Source organism: Salvia splendens, chromosome 9 (assembly GCF_004379255.2).
Source record: "Salvia splendens isolate huo1 chromosome 9, SspV2, whole genome shotgun sequence".
NCBI classification, from domain to species: Eukaryota; Viridiplantae; Streptophyta; class Magnoliopsida; order Lamiales; family Lamiaceae; genus Salvia; species Salvia splendens.
Genome location: NC_056040.1, coordinates 20,103,244 through 20,124,500, shown reverse-complemented (window position 1 = coordinate 20,124,500; position 21,257 = coordinate 20,103,244). Strand labels below are relative to the sequence as shown.

Genomic DNA, 21,257 nt, shown 5'->3' with positions numbered 1-21,257 from the left:
CATAGCAATATGTCTTCATCCCGAGAAGGTCGTGTTGATAAGGGAAAGGGAAAGGCCAAGAGGCCATCTCGGAGATCCGTTATTGATGAAATTTCTCAAATGAACATGGATGAGTGGCAGGTTAATATTTATTATCTACTAATTTAATTAATTTTGAATTACATTACATTATTGTTCATAATTTTATTTTGTATTTACAATACAAATATTATTTTGTAGGCTCGAGAAGAGCAAGATGTGGCACATGCTATTGCTCTCTCTCGCTCTCAATACCAAGGCGATGCTTATGTTGGTACCGGTAGTGGTGCTCCCGGTCGCGGTGCCTATTCCCAACAAAGTCCAACCCCTGTGAATGTTGATGAAGACGATGATGATGATGACGACGAGGAGGAGGGGGAGGAGGTAGAAGAGGTTCAAGAAATGCCACCCCCACCACCACCAAGGAGTCGGCGTGGTCGTGGACAACCTCGTCCTCCTCAACCTCCTAGACCAGCTGACAGGTCTTTAACCTCCAACATCATGGTGAAACACTTCAAGAAGGTACAAGATAGTAACGATCCTAACACTTATAATGTGTATTGCAACTATTGCGAAAACGTATACACATTCCGAAGGGGTGGAGGATACGGTACATTTACCCGTCACATGGAGAAAGCGCATCCGGTCGAGTTTGGTATCGCTCCAACCCAAACTCAACTCAACTTTCAACATGGAGTCGGGACCGGTAGTGGGACGGGTTCATCCCAAACATCAGGTACGTGTAGCAATACTCTTTTGAAATATGATCACAAAAATGCTCTTAATGTGATGTCTAGATTTGCCGTTATGAAACATCTTCCATTCAATGCTTTTGATAACGATGCTTTTGAGTCGAGTATGCGGCAAGTTTATAATGCCGCTGCAAAAAAATTGAGTCGAACTTCAATGACTCGGGCCGTTGTTCGACAATGCATGGAAAAGAAGGCGCAATTAGGTACGTTTATTATTAACTTAGGGCATAAAGTTTCTATTTGTTCTGATGTGTGGACTTATTGTTTTTGTAAAAATTCGTATATGGGCATCACTGTGCATTTCGTTGATCACAGTTGGACTTTAAACAAACGTTTGATTGCATTTCGGGAATTTTCTGCACCACACACTGCACAAGCAATTGCTCAATTGATCATTCAAGTTTTGAATGAATTTCAATTGATCAATAAAATTTTTTCTATTGGTTTTGACAATGCTAGCGCTAACACTGCTAGCATAGATGAACTAATCAGTGCATGTTCTCCTGTTATTGATGGTAAATATTTTCATGTGCGATGTATTGCCCATATTTTGAATTTGTGTGTTCAAGATGCGATCGATTTGTGGCAAAAGTATGTTGATCCTATTAGAACTGCTGTGAAGTTGATTCATAACAAAGCTCCTATTGGTAGAGCTTGGAAGAGATATTGTCATGGTAAGCAATGCAGGTACACCAACTTTCGTTTGGATGTTTCAACTCGTTGGAACTCGACATATGATATGTTGGAGTCGACTTTGAACCACATTGAGTATTTATGTGATTTTTTTAGAAGTTGTCCTCATGTTCCTTCTGATTTGATTTTGATACCCGCTTGTTGGGACCATAGCATGGATTTATTTCGATTATTCCGCGCTTTCAAAAATGCCACTGTTGAGTTATCCGGAGTTTATTATCCTACTTCTGTGCGCGTTTTGGAGCATTGCATGTATGTGGCAATTGGTTTTAAAACTTGTGTGAAAAATACTCAATTCATTGAGTTGAAGGCTATTTTGTTTTACATGGTTGAAAAATGGTTAAAATATTTTTCACGTATTCCAAATGTGTTTTTGATTGCAAAATGCTTGGATCCAAAGTGGAAGTTGCATGGTGTTTATAAAATTTTAGACATGTACTATGGTTGTTTGCACGCTTTGGATTTTTCTCAACTCCGCGAAATGGGCTTGACAAGAGGAGAATGCTTCGAACTAAGTATTCCGGATGTTGATGAAATCAAACTAAGGTTAGATAGTGCACTTCGTTCTCTCTACGCGGAATATGAAATGCGGTATAACACCGCTCACCAGGTACGTGCTCCTCCTAGTCCGTCTACATTTGATTTTGGTGGAGGGGATTTTACCAATATCATGATTGATCCCGACGTAGTATCACAATTGCAAGATCTATACGGTACTACAACCAATAGGACTAGAGCGACTAGTGAATTAGATATATATTTGGAATCGCGCTCTATTTTTCAAGATGCAGGTCCTCCTACTCAACAAATTGACGTCCTTAATTGGTGGGGAACACATGACAAAGAGTTTCCGATACTCTCCATCATGGCTAAGGAGATATTCGTCGTTCCCGCTTCCACCGTCGCCGTTGAACAAGCTTTTAGTGTCGGCGGTTGTGTCCTAAACGACAGAAGGAGCAATCTCTCCGCCAAGAACATGGAAGCCACTATGTTACTTGACGATGGGGCAAAGGCGGACATGAGAGCACAAGAGCCGGATTTCGACTTCCGTGTAGAGAGTGATGGTGAAGAATTTTCTTCCGATGGCGATGACGAGGTCAGAAGCGAGAGCACTCAACATTAGCAATGAGTCGACGGGGGGCGGTGAACGGCGAGCACAGCCGACCAAAAAGGTAAGCAAGGTAAGAGAACTACGTGGGCTTTGATTCCTCAATAAAATTGTGGATACGTAGGCACCTCAACTTAAATTTGAAAAGTTTAACTTCGAAAGTTTAAGTTGAGCTCAAGCCCTTTTCAATTTTTCCCCCCCCCCCCCCCCCATTTCATGTTTTTTTATTTGTAATTGTAATGTATCATTAAAATATATTCCCCATTTGATATGTATCTTATTGGTGAAAAAGTGGATATCTTTGGGGCAAATGGTACTGGAACACAAATTTATATATGATCTTGAAGTATCATCCAGATTCCATATATAAATTTGTGTTCCAGTACCATCTGCCTCAAAGATACCCACTTTTTCACCAATAAGATATTTATCAAATGGGGAATATATTTTAATGATCTTCAAGTACAATTTACCTTAGGATCAACCATTTTTTCTTGCAAAATGTTGCCCATTTTCTAAGCAAACACGTATCAGCACGCCATATACACATTGCTGCATTTCTAATAGGGGCAATTTGATCTTCCAAAGCAATCAATGTGTTCGAGATGCATTGATTGCTTTGGAAGATCAAATTGCCCCTATTAGAAATGCAGCAATGTGTATATGGCGTGCTGATATGTGTTTGCTTAGAAAATGGGCAACATTTTGCAAGAAAAAATGGTTGATCCTAAGGTAAGAGAACTACGTGGGCTTTGATTCCTCAATAAAATTGTGGATACGTAGGCAACTCAACTTAAATTTGAAAAGTTTAACTTTGAAAGTTTAAGTTGATCCCAAGCCCTTTTCAATTTTTCCTTTTTCCCCCCCATTTCATGTTTTTTTTATTTACCTTCCGAGTCCCACGAGGCAACGACACTTGTAAATTATATTATATTGTTGTATGTTGTTGTATTGTATACTTATGTATTGTAAATTGTAATGTATCGTTGTCCGTTACAACTCAAAATCAATAAAATTTATTTCATTTTCTCCTTATTCGTCTTATTTGTGCTTGAATTATGCATTGTCTTGTTCCGATTTATTGTATAAAGCCAAATTTCAAATTTAAAAAAAATAAAAATAAAAATTGAACCGGCGGTTCCGCCGGTTCGAAAACCGGAACCGCCAAAACCGCCGGAGAACCGGCGGTTCCGAACCGGAACCGGAACCGGAACCGTGAAATAGCCTCACGGTTCGGTTCCGGTTCCGAAGACGACCGAACCGGAACCGGCGGTTCCGAACCGGAACCGCCGGTTCGTGAACCGTGGGCATGTTTATTTACACCGACCAACAACTCCTTATACTCCAAGTACAACCTGACAAGAACAAACAAAATGTTTAATGGCCAAGTACCAAGTACCCAAACTAGGCACCAATTTACATTAAGATAAAGGAGCTGTGAAATCAGCAAAAGGGAGATGTGTCATGATTTGTAAACTACTGAAAATATCAACCCCATTAAGGCCCCTCTAGTATATCACTTTGCCTATAAAAACCCCTCCTTATCACCCTCAAATTTCCCCACTACACACTTTGAAATTTTCAGCCACAATAGCAAGTTTGAGAGTGAGAGAGAGAGAGAGCTTGGATTAGAGTTTCTGCAGAGTTCTTGCAGGCAGCCTTTACTCCCCAGGAAGATAACAAAACAGTAACTACTTCAAGAGGTATTTCACCTCCACCCCCTTATCCAAATCAAACTTTCATGTCATCAAGTATAATTTTTTCAGACATAAATATTGATATCTACTTCATAAAATTAATTTGTAGAGTATATTGAGTAATAGATAGAGTACTGTCTTAGTGTTTTTTGTCTGGATAAATTATAGGACCATTGTTAGTGTATAACTATATTTTTTTTGTATTTTTAGTTTTGTTGAGTTGTGTGAATGGAAGTACGGTAAGACCAAATTTTCACTCAAAAGGAATAAGAATAAAAATATATAAATAAATAAATAAAGGGAAAAAGGAAGCGAAGTGACATGATTTTGATAATTCCAACGCGGAAAAGAAATTAAATACGATAACAGAGCACTGTAGATTTCAGTATGGTACTGACTTTCATATATTGCTAGATTTTGATCATATCAATTCAAAATCCAGAATGTAGCCGGATATATGGTATTATTCAGAATTAGAAGTTAAAGTATGTTAGATTTATCTATTAAAAAAGCCTTATGTGGATAGTAATAACTAATAATGTAGCCGCATAATTTTATTATTGTTAAAAAATAATTGTAATATTAAAGTATTTGAAATTTTCAAATTATAAAAACCACAATCTTGTATACTGCTACTACTACTTACAAAATTATTATGAAATCGTATAATCTTGAATTTCATGATAATAATACTACTACTATTAAACATATTGTGTGATATTTCTGATTTCATTTACACTAGAAAGAATGGTAGTGGCAGCAAATTTCCTCAACTGACAAATCTAGAAGAAGAATTTGGATTTGGTGAATCGAAAAAGAGTTGCTTCAGCTTTGAGCATTCCAACTTTCGAAGCAACTTTTTACTACTGCATTCCAGCTTTGAGCATTCCAACTTTCGAAGCAACTGACATCATCTCCTCTCGAATATTCCGCTCTATTTCTTGACATTAGGAAAATGCTACGTGGCTACATTATGGCCAACCATAAACTGGTTTAATTACCTAAAAACCCGGTTAATTTAAAATTTCCGGTTCAATTAGTAATTGATTTTACTTTTATATCCTTCTCCTATTTGGAGGTAAAATTGGTGCTCTTTCCTCCTCTTTCTTTTCATATACCGCGCTGTTTCCTCCTCTTTTCATATACCGCGTAGTATTAGTTTCTCTCCCATATCTGGAGGCATGGTTACTTTCTCTCTCATCTCCACTTAGATATCGTTACTTTCTCTCTCATCTCCACTAAAGTATGAAAAATTGATGAAGCTCGATTGAAAATTCTGTAACCCTCACCCATTTTTAGTTTCTCTCCCAAAAAATATGCAATAAGGGGTCCAATTTGCAAATCGGCAACTGAGACGGAAAAGAGGAATATGCAGCAATTCTCAGTCACCCATTTACATTTTTTGGACAAATTTTGAATAGGTTTCGTAGAAAACACGATTTGCATTTTTTAGGTAAAATTTGAATTGGTGGAGAAGTCTTCAATTTGCAAATCGGCGACTGAGTCTACATAATGTTGATGTTTTGACTGAAATTCACAATCGATGCAGCGGCGATAGGAAAGACTCTAGTATGATATTTTTGGTTTTCTATAAAATTTGGATGGATTTCTCCCATCCAATTTTTTGTTATGAATGTATTTTTTATTTTCTGATATGAATGTATTTTTGTTATGAATGGATTTCTGCCCATCCAAATTTCAATGTATTTTCTGATATTTTTTATTTTCTGCCCATGTTTTTTTTTCTGCCCATTCTGATACGAATGTATTTTTTATTTTCTGTAAATTTTTGTTACTGGTTTTGGTTAGATTAATTGTAAGATGAAGTAGAATAGATTTATATTGACATGAGCACATCATGTGTTTGATAAAATGTCAGAATGAGTTTATCATTGTTGCTCTACTTATTGGCTATTGCAACTGCCTTTTGCTTCTACTCTAGATAATAGATACACAATTTATGCATAAATCTTCAGACATCAGATCATCAGCATAACGACCTCAAATAGTTAAGGACAAGGTAAAAAATATGTCTTCAACACCATCAAGAAACTGACTCTCATTTACTTTCTGAACATTTACTTTCTGAACATTTATCTTGTTCTACTATATCTGCGAAGAGTTCTCATTCAAACTATAATAAACTGAATTAATAAAAAGAACCAAAATGACTTATATTTTGAATGGGATGAAGTATATTTTATTGTGAATTAAAAGATGTACTCCATGTATTGGGATTTCGAAACACAACAAAGGTTAAGGTCTCAAATAATAATTTCAAAACATCTCGCATGGATTATTGAACATGATGAAGAGACAAATGAATTCAAATCTAAACACGATGACTAACGGTACAACAACTCCAACTTAATAAGACTAAAAGGCAAAAGTATAAAAGTACAATGTTATCATCGTTCCATCTCTTGAAAGTGGGACCTCTGAATGGTGCTCGCCCTTGTTCGCACCATAACTTTGAGCCGAAGTCGATGGAGATGTCATTCCTTAACTTTGAATTAGAGGACAACTTGAATTTGAAATGTAGTTAACAACCTTCCACGAATGAATAATAGTATCAGGGACAATTGGAGTGCACGATTAGAATGAAGAATTATATTTCTAATTGAATGGACGAATTAGTGTCAGTTGATTTAGTGTAAACTCACGAAAGGCTAGGAATTTTATGTGATAAAATGTCGTACTATTATTTGACAATTTAAAGTTACATTTTAACTTAGGATGAGTTTTAAAAAATTATTTGACTTTGTAAAAGAAATGAGTGAAAAAGATGGTAAAATTTGAGTCCTCTTTTATACTCTATATATTAATTTTATAATAGAATATGACGGTAAAGATTTTGTAGAGTATGAGGGTTTAGGGTTTAAACCCTAAACCCTAACCCTTCTAGTAGTGAAGCTAAGCAATATTGAATTGTTCAATGGTTTCTAAGTTCAATTGAATTATTCAAGTGAAGCTAAGCAATATTGAATTGTTCAATGGTTTCTAAGTTCAATTGAATTATTCAAGTGAATCTAAGCAATATTGAATTGTTCAATGGTTTCTAAGTTCAATTGAATTATTCAGTTACATATTGAAGTGAAGCTAAGCAATATTGAATTGTTCAATTGTTTCTAAGTTCAATTGAATTATTCAGTTACATATTATAATCGTGCGAATTATTCAGCAAAAATCTCAAGTGTATCAATTAAATCGATTACATTTTATATACTATGTTTAGATGTAATGGGCTACAACGGTGAATTTTAGATTCAAATGAATCCAAGCACTATTTAATTGTTCAATTGATTATAAGTTCAATTAAATTATTTAGGTACATCTTATAGCCGAGTGAATCTAAAGAGTAGAATTGTTCGATTTGATCTTAGATTCAATTAAATTTAGTAGTATCAGTAAAAAATCTCAAGTGTGTTATTTTAATCGATTACCTTTTATATACTATGTTTAGATGCAATTGGGCTATAATGGTGAATTTTAGATTCGAATGAATTGAAGCACTATTTAATTGTTTACTTGATTCTAAGTTCAGTTGCATTATACTCAAGCGAATCTAAACAATAGAACTATTCGATTGAGATTATATTCTTTTGATATTCTCCAGTTCTTGTATTGATAAATGGACCAATAAATGAACGAAAAAAGGAGTGAGAGTTTAAATGTAGATGTTGTAGACAATTAATTGAGGTAACATGCTTGCATTCTCTAATCTTGCAATTAAAGAAGCATGCTATCTATCATCCACAATTTTAAATAAATAAAATCACTAACTCCAAAAGGTAATCGATTAAACAAACAATGGTAACAATTTAATGTATTACATTTTGCATTATTTTTTAGATTGATTGGACAATTAAGGTGAATTTTAAATTTAATTAAAACAATTCAATTGAGAATTAGATTTTATTGTTAATATTTGCGATGGAGTTAGTGATTTTATTTATTTAAAATTATGGATGATAGATAGCATTCTTCTTTAATTGCAAGATTAGAGAATGCAAGCATGCTGCCTCAATTAATTGTCTACAACATCTACATTTAAACTCCCACTCCTTTTTTCGTTCATTTATTGGTCTATTTGTCAATACAAGCATGCTGCACAGATGCTGAAAATTAAATACTACGTCTCCCTAGAAGAAATAAATGAATAGCATTACACTACATCTCCATGGAAAAACAAAAAATAAAGCATGCAGTAACTTTTGTGTATTCTAAAAGAAATGTACTCCAAGAGAATTAATCGTTGGGTATACAAAGAGTCTCCATCTTGAATTCAAATTTTAAATTTGAAAAATGGTAAATTCTGGGGGAATATGAACTGAAAAAGAAATAGGGATATTTAAGTAATTTTAATTTTTTTATATCTGTAAATTGACTAAATTAACCACGTGTGGCTGACCATATTATGGTCATTTAGCATCACTCTTTTCCATATACATTGAAAAGCTTCACAATGCCCACACTTCCCACATCTCTCTATACATTTTGGTGGCCTTCACAGACCTCATTTCTTCCCTTAGAGCATCTCCAATGGCGGACGTCCGGTCGGACATCCGGTCGGACATCGCGACGGGCGACCGGGACGTCCGCCATTGTGGCGTTTAGGGTCGGATACGGACGTCCCGTGAGGACGTCGGGTGTCCTCGGACGTCCCGGCGACGGGCGGGCGGACGTCCGCCATTGTGGCGTCCAGTCGGACGTCCGGTCGGACGTCCCGTTTTTTAAATTTTTTTTTAAAACTCTATATATACGGCTCGTTGAATTTTATTTCATTCGCACCACTTGTGTTAACAAGTTTCTCTCTCTACATCTCTATGAAGTTTTTTTATTAGTATGTAATTTTTTTTTTCGAATCTTGTATGTTTTTTCCGATGAAGTTGTTAATTTTTCCCGTTCGTATTCTCGGTCAAATTTTATTTCCGTAAATGTAAATTGTTTTATTTGTGAATATATGAATTTTTTTATTGCGGGATGTCCTAGTGGGAAGGGCGGACATAGGAGGGGATGTCCTAGTGACGTGGCAGTGGGATGGGAAGTCCTAGTGACGTGGCAGGAGGTGTTTTTAGGATGTCCTAGTGGGATGTCCGCCCACTGGAGATGCTCTTATTTCCTCATCTTTCATCTACATTTATTTATTTGTCAGGAAAAAAAATATTAATTTATTTAACATGTATTGTCTATTTGCACGCGTGTGTAAATCTTACCAAGTGGGCATTGGGCAGCTGTCTGCCTGATCAAACATGCAGAGAGAAGAGAGAGGTGTCAATTGTCATTATGATAAAAAAATTACTAGTAATAATAAAACCGATGGCGTCTTTATCTAAACACGCTATTTCCTTCGGCGTTTCTAATTTACTAAACACGGCGTTTCTAATTTACTAAACAAGCCAATTTAAACGGCGTTTTTTAATTATACACGAACTTAATTGTATTTGGAGAAAATACGCCTAAAATACGACGACAATATAAAAAGCCAACTGTGTTGACGTTTTTACTTATAGACACGCTAATGCGGATAGTGTTTTTCCCATTTATGAAAAAAATAACAAAATGGGTACATTTTCATTATTTTAGTGGCAAAGTAGCCTATAAACCCGATTTTCTCCATAGCTTCTGCCAATTTGAGACCCACTAAATAAGCTAAACGATAGGAAGAAAACTTAGCTTAGTAGGAAGAGTTGTCCAATGATAGTCGGGCGACGACGGGAACTCCAGAGGGCCTGCAGTTAATTCCGACGGAGAGAGAGATGAGGGACGAGATTGGGTCGCTGCTCTTCACTCCAAATTGGAGAATTTTAAAATTTAAGAATAGAGAAGAAAATGAGAGAGAAGCCCGATTTGAGGGAGATCGGAGTCACTCCGGGCGTGAATTCGCCGGGGAAGGTGATATATGGAAAGGAGAGCGCCGCTGCTGTGCTTGTCGAGTTAGGGTTTTGATTTGGAAATGAAAGTTTGGGGAAGAAAAGTCACGATGGAGAAGGAGGAATGGGAGTATTTTGGTGCTGATTTTTTTTAAGGCTTTTGGGCCAATTTAATTAGTATTTATTTTGGGGGAGTGTATAAGTGGTGGGCCTAATGCTCTTATTTTTAGCTTTGGGCCTTTTTTAATTAAATGTATGGGCTAAGGATTTAATTTAAGAAGTTGGCTGTCTTATTAATTAAATGAAGGAATGGGCTGAAATTATTAAAATGGTAGTGCCTGCACTTAATTCCCGATTAAATCTTGAGATCATTAAGGACAAACGACCAAGTATTTGTTCCAAAAAGAAGGTTTACTAAATAATTCTGCGATAATAAATTAAATTCTCATATTTAATTTAGTGCTCGAATAATTGCATAGAAGGTAATGCTCTCTTTGTTAAACGAATAATTTGGTAAACCTCCAAATAATTAAATCACTCGATGTGATTAATGCTCAAGGACTTTCCTACGAAATAAGAAAAAGAATAAAATAATCATGCACTTAGGATGCATTCACGTCAAGTTTAATTGACTTCTTAAAAGCCTAATTTAGGTATATGTTATTTTTCTAAAGGGACGTCTTCGCACGTCGAGTAAGACCAAGTCAAAGAACTTTCGATTAAGGAATTTCGTTCGAAGTGGGCATTCTTTTCAAAACGTGATTTTAGTATGAATATGTGAATCATTTCTAAACATGTTTGTCATGTCATGTTTTGCTTTTACGATTACCTATCTGCTTGGCTATGTCAATCATGTTAAATCGAATTCGGGTCCTAGTAGAGCCGCAAACCCTACTCGGACTAGTGTACACATATGGGGATCGTGAGCTAGCTTTCGAGTTGGCCGGTCCAGTGACCGTCGTGGAATGTGGCCACATTCCCGGTTCACATACGTTCAGATATGGTATCTATGTTTATGTGATTACGCAATCAATTTTATAAATTTAAAGAAAATTTAGTGACCCGGGCCTTTTAAATAAAAACCTCGTGTTCACTCAACTGTGGCTGACAAATTTAAATGAAACTTATATTTTGGCACTATGTCCACTGAGTATATAAGTACTCAGCCCTGCATGTTTCTTTTCTAACGTGCAGGTTGAGCGTGAACGAGGAGGCGAAGGTGTTGAGTTATGGTTTTTAATAAGTAGCAATAGGTCGCCCAAAGTAGTGTGTCTTCACACATGCTACTTTGTCTTGATCTCTTCCGCTGCGATAAGACTTTGTACTAGGAGTTTATGAACCTAGTCTTTGTACTCTGACTTTATTTTGACCTTGTATCACTTTCGCCTATGGGATTAATGACCTGATCTTGACTTATTATCTATGTTTACCCCATCTTATTATCTCAAGTGTTGCTTAGTCACGTTATAGTTGTGCTCACCATCACTAGGGAGATGTGGTCGTGACATAAAATGTTTTTGAAATCATCATGTAATACTAGGGAATGAATGATGTGTGAGCACGAGTTTTCTATTGTACTATCTCCGTCGACACGAGTACGCACTTTTAAGTGGACACGAGTTTTAATATACAATTGGTAAAATAAGAGAGAAATGAAAAGAAAAACATAATTAAAATATTATTAATGGAGAATGAGTCTCACCTCAATAGAGAGAAAAGAGTTTTCAAAATTAGAAAGTGTATATTTTTTTCCACTAACACACTTTTTTTCTTATCTCTTTCTTATTTTACAAATTTTATACTCCCTCTGTCCCGTGTTACTTGCACTATTTTTCTTTCTGGGCATCCCAAGTTATTTGCACTCTTTCCATTTTTAGTAAAAATTATCACCTACAGCCGCAATTGTTGACTTTGCTATACACTCATTCCTTAATCTCCGTGCCGAAAAGAAAATGTGCGAGTAACCCGGGACGGAGGGAGTATTAAAACTCATATCAATTACTCCCTCCGTCCCCCATAATTCGTGACCATCACAGATTTTAAGAAATGTAATAGAAAGTGGGTTGAAAAAGTTAGTGACATGTGAACCCAATATTATATATGAGTTTTATAATAAAATGTGAGTGAGAATCAGTTAGTGGTATGTGAGGTCCACTACAAAAAATGGTAAAAGTGAAAGGTGATAAATTTTTAGGGACGGACGAAAATAGAAATAAGTTACAAATTTTCAGGGACGGGGGGAGTAAAAAGTTTCTACTTTTAGAAAATGGAGGGAGTATTATTTGGACTTTATCGTAGATAAGATTTCATCTTTTAGGAATTTTAGAGCATCCGCAGCGGTGCTCGCTGGGACGGACGGTGCTACTCGATGCATCGAGCACTTCCGTGCCGCTGAGCAGGCTGACGTGGCGCGTTCTGATTGGTCAACGGCAAAGCCGTTGGCATTTTTGATTTTTTATATAAAAAAATCGAATTTAATCTTAAAAATCAATTTTAAATAAAAAAATATTTTCTGACTTCCCAATAAATTATATCTGTTTTCTCCCCACTTTTAATTTATTTTTCAATTTTTTTCCCCAAAATTCACATTTTCATCTATAAATACTCTCACTTCCACACCAAAAATTTCACATCACACTACACAATTTTCATCTAAATTCTCTCATCTTCTCTTATCAATTCTCAATCTTTCACTCTTACAAAAAAAATGTACGGCTCCGGCGATCACCCCTCTGACTCCCGCGGTTGGAACCACGAATGGTTCGGCTCACAACCATTCCCTAGTCCGGAAACGTAATTTTTGGCCCCTCCTCAAAACCAAGGTTCTCAAGTTCCGGGTGGCTATCGGCCTTACCGGGTGGACGACCAAGATGCCCCCGATGGGCGATACGGGTGGGAGCGACGGCTCTCAAACTCCTCCTCTTCATACTCCTACTCCTACTCCTAGTAGTGTCCGCACCCCGTACACTCCGGCGGAGATGGATCAATTATTCCAAGCCTATTTGATTATCTCCGAAGATCCGAAGATAGGCACGAACCAAAGCGGGGATAGGTTTTGGTGGCGCGTCTCTCGCCGGTACAATGAAACTGCTCGGCTGGAACCTCGAGCTCAATGAGAGTATGGTGCGAAATGTCATATTCAGAGCCAACGAATAAATCCAAAAGTTCCAGGGGTATTACCTCCAGGAAGAGCGGTCGACGGGGAGCGGCAGGAGCGAGCTCGACATCATCAGTGCCGCCTTGGCGACCTACCAATCCCTAAATTACAAACCGTTCAAGTACCTCAGCGCTTGGCAGGAGGTGCGCGTGCATCCGAAGTATAAGGGAGGCGTATCATCATCCTCCAGCTCCTCCAGCAAACGGTCGAGGTCGGTATCCCTATCTGACACCTGCGAAGATGAGGTGGCTAGCCAGCTTGCCGGAGCTAACTTGGATAGCCCCAACGCCGGCCCGAGCAGTTCCCAACGCCTGCCACAAGGAAGAAAGAAGGTGACGGCCAACCGCTGTCGCGCCGCGACTCCATCCGCCCCCGCTCCCTTTGTGCCACCTCAACCCCCCACCAACTCGTTGTGGACCCTTTTGGCCCAACTCAATTTGGCCGATAGGTCAAATATGACCCCCGAGCAACTTGATTCACATTTGGCAATGATACGGGGTCTCCGAAGAACATTGGGGATATGACCAGAGGAATAGTCTTCCACAGAGATATATTTTAGCCTTTAATTATGTATTTTTTAATTTTTAGGATTTTAATTATGTATTTTTATTTTTTAGGATTTTAATTATGTAATTTTTAATTTTTAGGATTTTAATTATTTAATTTTTTTTAATTTGTAATAGTATTCCGGGTATTTTTAATGCATTTTAATATTCTGGAAATGTTGGTCCTATACTTTATCTTTTGGTCCTGAACATATGTCAATTTTACGATTTTGGTCATATACTTTATCTTTTGAATTTTTGTATTTTGAACATTTCAACTCGGATCACAATTGATCCTATACTAACAATTCCGTCAATTTTTAAACGGGTTTAACCCGATTTTGATGGTTTTACCAGTCTCATTCGGATTAAAACCATTTAAAAATCGGTTAAAATCGGGTTAAAACCGTTTAAAAATTCACGGAATTATTAGTGTTGGGGAATTTGAGAAGGGGTAAAAGAAAACTACCGAGCTACACGATAAAAGTTTAGTTGATAAAATTATCTTCCCTTAGAGTTTATATCATGAGATAATATTAATTAGGAACTTGATTCTCTTTAATTAAATAAAATATCGAGCTAATATTTAAGTTATTCTTAGACTCCAATTTTGGAACGAACCCATTTGTTATCATTGATTCTCTCTTTAATTTCAAAGAAAAAATCGAGCTATTTAAGTTTTTCAAGACTCCAATTTTGGAACGGACCCACCTGTATTTCGGATCGAATGTTCATAATAAAATTTAAATAATTGGATTGATGATATTTTTGGGAGTTTTGTTGTGTGTTTTTAATTAGTAAGGAAAAAGTGGAGTATTTTGTTGATTACCTGTCACCTAACCCCAAAAACTCACCATCTACAATGTCCCATTCTCGCAAAACTTTATCTTTAACACTCACTGATTTGCAATTTCGACACCCATCTTTCGTAATCACTCGTATAGGCATATAAAAGGGACGTAATTTACAGTCTAAATGTTGTGGATAAGGCCGTAATCATATCGTTCATATCAAGATATAAAGTAAATCTTGATTTGCACTGTAAAGTCCTATTGCGGCGGTGCCTGCTTTTTCTCTCAGGTAAACGAAATCATTCTAATCTGACATTTTTTATTTTAGGTTTTTGAGGGATTTTGTTACGAGATTGATGCTGATTATGTTGAAATATTAACAGGGTCTGTGTTAATCTATTGGAATCTGATGGTTTCTTGATCTGGGAGAAAGATCGCATTTTTATTTGGGCGTTTATGTTTAGATATATGATGTTGCACAGTTCGTTCAGTTCTTGGATCAGCCATTTCCTTGCTTGCATGGGGTATGTGCTCTCATTTTAATCTGTTTTTAGTTTTTTTTTTTAATTTATTTTAATTTTCGATTTATTTTTATTATTTGATCGACTGTATGATTGGTTATTGAATTGATTGAATCAGTTTGTCATGACTAGAGTTTGTATGGAGTATGATTTATCTATATTTTTGTCTTTCCTTTCCCCCCTTTTCTATGTGGATCTTGTTTGAAAATGCGATGAGAATGGGCTTTCTCTGTTTTAGATTATGAAATTGTGATCTAGGAAGCATCATGGTTCTGTTTTGTAGGAAATCGAGCCGATTTTTGTTTTTCTGATTCGGTTTGAACTCGTCACTTGGTAAACAGTGTCATCATAAATTTGAATAGGAAACTTATAAATGGTATAGTAATGATTTAGGAGGCTCCCTTCATTTGGTAACCTGGATCCTGGAGGCTCGGTCTTGAGAAATGAGAGGTGTGGTGAATGGTAAATCCAGTGTGTCGGGATGAACTCAGTTGAGATATCTTACATGAATAAATGAGGACCCAATTTTGTTTACGTTGGAAGGAATATTTGGAAATTTTACTTTAATTACTAATAACATGATCAGACATACCTGGTTTGGTTACCAGGTGGTACAAGTTCATCCAACAATTTTGTATGTATACTTTTGAAAAGGCAAAATGGACTCACACAGTTAAAGCTTGATTGATCTAGCAGTAGCAACCAGTTGTCTCTGAAAATATAATTTCTTATCTTTTATACTGCAACAATCATGTTAAGCTTGAAAGTAAGATTGGTTTTTGTTTGCCAAATATGTAAATTATTTGTATATGTGCGTGCTATACTTCCATTCATGTATTGCAGCCATCCGCAATACCTTTTTGGACCATCAAATGGACAATGCCATAGGCATCCAAATTGAGAATAGGCACTTGCATGATAAAAAATTATTTTAAATCTTAATCCTCCTTTTTGATGCTCCAAGCTGTGGTTCAGGATGAGATCAGAGGCTCTACATTTATTTAAATTGGGGGAGGTAGTGCTAGATATGATAAACTCAAGGAAAACCCAAGTGAATTGTAGAGAATTAGTTAACTCTAGCCGTATTCTTCTGAGTTGTGAAGACTGGTTTTACATGAGCTCAAAACAAAGAAAAAGCAAATAATATGCCAGGTAAGGGATGTAACTTAGTTTAAGTATTGTGGCAGTTGAAACTTTAAGTTTTATAGTTATATTTTAGCATGTAATGTTCTCTCTCAGTGTGTTCTCTTTTTAAATAAATTTGGCGGTTGTCACAATTTGTAAGACTCTGGAATTCTGTATTTTCCAATTTTTTCGACATGTTTATTAGTTCTGTCAACAGAGCTCCTTCAAACATTGTACAGGTCTTTTGAGTGAACTGAATACTTTTTAGCTAGGTCTTACCAATAAATTATGTTAGCCATTGAAACTCACAAAATGGGTATTTAATAGGAAAAGTTAAGAAGCTTTAGCACAATGGTTTTTGATACTCAAATGACATCACCCACAAAATCGGAATTTGATAGGAAAAGTTAAGAAGCTTAAGCACATTGGTTTCTGATAATCAAATAACAACCCCCTGTGTAACGCACGGGTCTATGGGGCCTTGATACAGATTAGAGGAGTGAAAATAGGGAAGTGGTTGGCCAACTAATTAAGTAGAGGAGATATCGCAGCAGCCAACTGAACCAGAGATTTTGGGGGAAGAGCTGGCTGAGTAAATCAACAATTCAATTTCGAATTTCTGTTACCTTTATTTCAGCACCTTAGTATCTATAAATAGGGAGTCTCTTATCAGTTTAGAGATCTTTTGGAGAGATCAGTTTATTGGACGACTGAAGTCGTAGGCCTCTGCGGAGGATTATCGTGGGCCTCTTCGGAGGATTTCTTTTATCATTTGTACTTCCATTCTTGTTCATTTCCTTCTATTTTAATAATATCAGCCAAAGTGTGAGTTAGATATTCTGTCAAGCTCTTTTCATGCTTGATTAATTGAGTGACAGCCTTTACTCCTAACAATTGGTGCGGTGAACGATGGTGAACTCTCGAGGTGATTCTCGCCTTAACGCGGTGGAGAAGGCAAACGAGGAACTCAACGACCGGGTCACAACATTGGAATCCAAGCTCGACTCCTTGTTAGTTGAGATGCGCGCAGGGTTCGCGGCCCTCAACCACAAGTCCAGAGCAACGCCGGAGGACGATGCGTCCTCTGAAAATCGGGAATCTAATTCGGTGCCTGCCGGCATCAAATCAACGTCGCCACTCGCCAATGCCAACTTTTGATGGATCTGAGCCTCTCACGTGGCTCGCGTTGGCAAACCAATATTTCCTCCTCAACAAAACACCTTCGGATAGACGAGTCGACTTTGCCATGCCCGCCATAGACGGACCAGCCAAGCCTTGGAAGCAATTGCTCGTTCATCGCCGTCCCTCTTTATCGTGGGACAGATTTGTTCAAGAGCTCTTGAAACGTTTTGGTGATACCATCCCATCAGAAAGCCGCGTCACCAGCAATTCATCCAAGTACAACAGTGATGATATTGTTACTGTCCATGTTGCCAAAAACCAGCCAAAAATTCCACCCACATCCAGCAATAGTACTGCAACTATCCTACCCACCGTGACAGCACCATTGCTGCCCTCTAGTCCACCTACAACAGCCCGTTACGAGATAGCTGCTATTCAAACGTCTACAAACCCCCCTGATCTCGGCACCACTACGGACAATAGCGCGCCCCTGCCCCTTCCAGTACAGCACGCCTTTCTACCACCTTCTACCACACTGCCTACACCAGCCACGGTGACAGCATCGCTGCTGTCTGCCAGCCCTGATATTCTGCAGATTCGGTCTCCGTTCCCAGCCGTGCTGCGATGTTTAGTTCCTGCTGCGGGCCACCAGTCCACGCCCATGGTGGTTCCCTTTTCGGATTCCCTATTTTCATTAGCGGGCGCTCCGTTCTCCTATCTGGCCATGCTGCGATTCCTACATATAGTTGGCAATCTTCTATGGTTCGATGCTCTGGCTACTACCCGAAAGCATGAGTTTGAACCTCCACCGGAGAGAGTGATGTGTTTTGAATTTTAACTGAGCCTTGAGGGCAAGGCTGTTTCGAGAGTGAGGCAGTTGATACAGATTAGAGGAGTGAAAATAGGGAAGTGGTTGGCCAACTAATTAAGTAGAGGAGATATCGCAGCAGCCAACTGAACCAGAGATTTTGGGGGAAGAGCTGGCTGAGTAAATCAACAATTCAATTTCGAATTTCTGTTACCTTTATTTCAGCACCTTAGTATCTATAAATAGGGAGTCTCTTATCAGTTTAGACATCTTTTGGAGAGATCAGAAATAGGACGGCGGTAGCCGTAGGCCTCTGCGGAGGATTATCGTGGCCTCTTTCGTGAGGATTGTTATTCTGTCCTTTTTATCAATAAATTGAGTTCTTATTTCCTTAATCAGTGTTCTATTGATTGAGTTGGAATTCAGCCTTTACTCCTAACAGGCCTCCCCACAACCATTCATTCTTCCTCATATTCGGTACAATGGTACAACGAACCTGCTAGGAACTCTTTGACTTTCATTCTTGCTTTGCCAAAATGGTTAATCCAAGCTGCTAACAAAGTCCATTGGACCTCTACATAATTCTTCCTGATATTTTCTGGTGGATCTGGGAAATGTCCCGCTGTTCCAATTATGTACCTGTGATTGGTTTCTAGATAAGAGTTGGATAAGTATATGCATGGTTTATTTTCAGTTTAAGTTTAGAGCCCAAACCATGTAGTTTCATTGTATCTACTTTTTAATTTAGAGCTGAAAAAATAAGCATGGCAGTGGCAGAATTTGAAGGGTGTCCAGTTTTCTTTTTAGTGCTATAAGACTAGAGCTATAAATGTACCCGAAATATTAAAAACAATAGAAGTTATTGATCTTCCAAATTCTTCGTAGCATTGATAATAAATTGACTTCGATCAACTTTTCCATAGGGTTGATTGGTTTTTTAAGTTTATACATTATATTTTCTTGATTCAAAGGATTGATTGTCAGTCACTTATCCACCAAAAATTCTGCTTTCTTCCTACAACTGTGTGTTGTTGGTTATTTTCGCAACCACAAAGTAAAGTAACATGAGCTAAGAGGCAAATAATCAATAGTCATATGAAATTGTCCGCGTCTCATTTGGTTGGCAAAATTAACTTACCAAACTGAACAAGTTAAGGTGCACAGAGAAAGGTATGATTGTTATAGTCATAGAATGCTGTTAGTTACTGTCGAAGAATCTCTGAGGCTTAAATTGACTGTCTCCGCATTTAACGCACATGTGATGATGTCAACATCCATCGTTAAAGGTCAGCATTTGAAGTTGATGCTCCTTCAGCCAGTTATGAGAGAGAAAGATTAGAATGTCAAAATGTGTAGGGACTAGAAGCTGTATCACCAAACAGGAATCTGTGACAGTTCCCTTTCTTTGCTTATTTTCCTGATTTAGCATAAATCTCTATTGTCTTCTCATCTATATTTATGGAAAACATGTATAAACATCGCTTGTAACAGCACAGAAGTTGTATTGGTTGTTGTGATAAATCTCATCCAATCACTGCTGTGGACGAACCATCAAAAGGACTAAGAATTCAAGGCCAGCTGGTGAAGAAACATAATATGTCAGACGACTTCTGGAGCACCAGCACGTGTGATTTGTTGGAGAACAGCGCACTTCAGTCACAGAGAAGCTATTCATCAATCAGCGTCTCAAATCAAAGTGTCAGTTGCAGTGGCAGTGCTAGCAACCCTCCAGAGTTTATAAATCATGGCAAGTTCTATCAATTTGGCACTTATTCATAAAACGAAAGTAAAGTTGATCGGTTATTAACATTTTTTTTAAAATTTTGATATGATACGATATGTTTTAGCTGCTGTTTTAATAAATCACTGTTGTGGGTTCAGGTCTGCTGCTATGGAACCAAAGCCGGGCTCAATGGGTCGGAACTAAGAAGTCCCAAACCCCTAAAAAAAATCGAGAACCTGTATTAAGGTACTTTAACTCACCTTGTTCTTGATGCATGAATGTGCTCCTGGGTTTATTTCTAGGAGGCCATTAACATGGATAAGAAATTGAGACAAAACCTCTGATCAGAGATTTATTACTCACAATTTAGGATTTAATTAGGACAGATGCACTCATGTAGGAATTGAAAATCTTCATAGCATGTCACAGTTTTGGCTAATGTTTCATACACAATAGATTCTTGTTAGGTTTTTTTTTTATGCTTCCTTGACTACTTTTTTAGTGCATTTGAAATAGTTTTCTGTCACATTCACTGACCCTTTGGCGCTCGTATAGTTGGAATGCGAGTTACGAGAACCTGCTGGGGACAAGCAAGCGGTTCCCACAGCCCGTTCCTCTCTCTGTGAGTTACTCGATCAGTTCTTGCTACTTACTCAGACGCATTTCGTCATAAATTTTCCAACTAAATCGACGTATGTATTATGTTTTGCAGGAAATGGTTGATTTTCTGGTGGATATATGGGACCAAGAGGGGTTGTATGATTGTTGAAGATTCAGAAAACTCTTATATCTTCTCTTCACTAATATACTGTTTAAGTTTGAGCTTTTAAAGAAATGGGATTATTTGATGTATAGTTTGCAAAGGGTTAGAGATTGATAATTGTGCAAATTCTGGTGAAATATTTTAATAACATGAATATATTTGTGTTATCTTTTGTTCAACATTTTTCATTCTTGAGCTTGAAACCATTCATTTCTGTTGAATTTTTTTTTTTGTAGTTTTATAAACTTTGATATGGTAACCATTAATTCATCCATATTGTCGCACATTTCATATATATTGATGTAATTCGAATATGATAGTACTACTTTTTTTTTATCAAATTCCCGACCAGTCATCTTCAAAATTTTAAATCATTAACAGCGTTTTAATATGATATTGTGTTCGCAATTAGATTATATATATATATATATATATATATATATATATATAGGGTTTTGATCTATGCAAAACTAGATTTAAATACAGAAACGCAGAACAATATCATAATTAGGTCACTTTTAGGTCATAATTAGGTAATTTTTAGGTCATGCTAACAAAGCA

General features: G+C 37.2%; 1 protein-coding gene and 1 long non-coding RNA gene across 4 annotated transcripts; one reads left to right on the top strand and one right to left on the bottom strand.

The window, feature by feature from the left end:
* Positions 1–6,540: 6,540 nt before the first annotated feature.
* On the bottom strand, positions 6,541–10,430 carry LOC121747759. The gene is made up of 2 exons (XR_006039338.1): positions 9,485–10,430; positions 6,541–6,818 (listed from the first exon to the last, which is right to left on the bottom strand). It is a non-coding gene; the product is annotated as an uncharacterized LOC121747759 (long non-coding RNA).
* Positions 10,431–14,658: 4,228 nt separating this feature from the next.
* Positions 14,659–20,863, top strand: LOC121748700. Of its 3 annotated transcripts, XM_042143194.1 has the most exons (7): positions 14,659–14,923; positions 15,018–15,158; positions 16,131–16,307; positions 19,702–19,957; positions 20,092–20,179; positions 20,489–20,555; positions 20,646–20,863. In XM_042143194.1, the coding sequence occupies exons 4-7, from the start codon at positions 19,807–19,809 to the stop codon at positions 20,700–20,702; spliced, it is 363 nt and encodes a 120-aa protein (XP_041999128.1). In that variant the 5' UTR covers positions 14,659–14,923; positions 15,018–15,158; positions 16,131–16,307; positions 19,702–19,806; the 3' UTR covers positions 20,703–20,863. The 3 variants fall into 3 exon arrangements, with proteins under 3 accessions (XP_041999128.1, XP_041999126.1, XP_041999127.1); XM_042143192.1 differs by lacking the exon at positions 16,131–16,307 and having other exon boundaries at positions 14,660–14,923; positions 19,707–19,957; XM_042143193.1 differs by lacking the exon at positions 16,131–16,307 and having other exon boundaries at positions 14,660–14,923.
* The last annotated feature ends 394 nt before the right edge of the window (positions 20,864–21,257 follow it).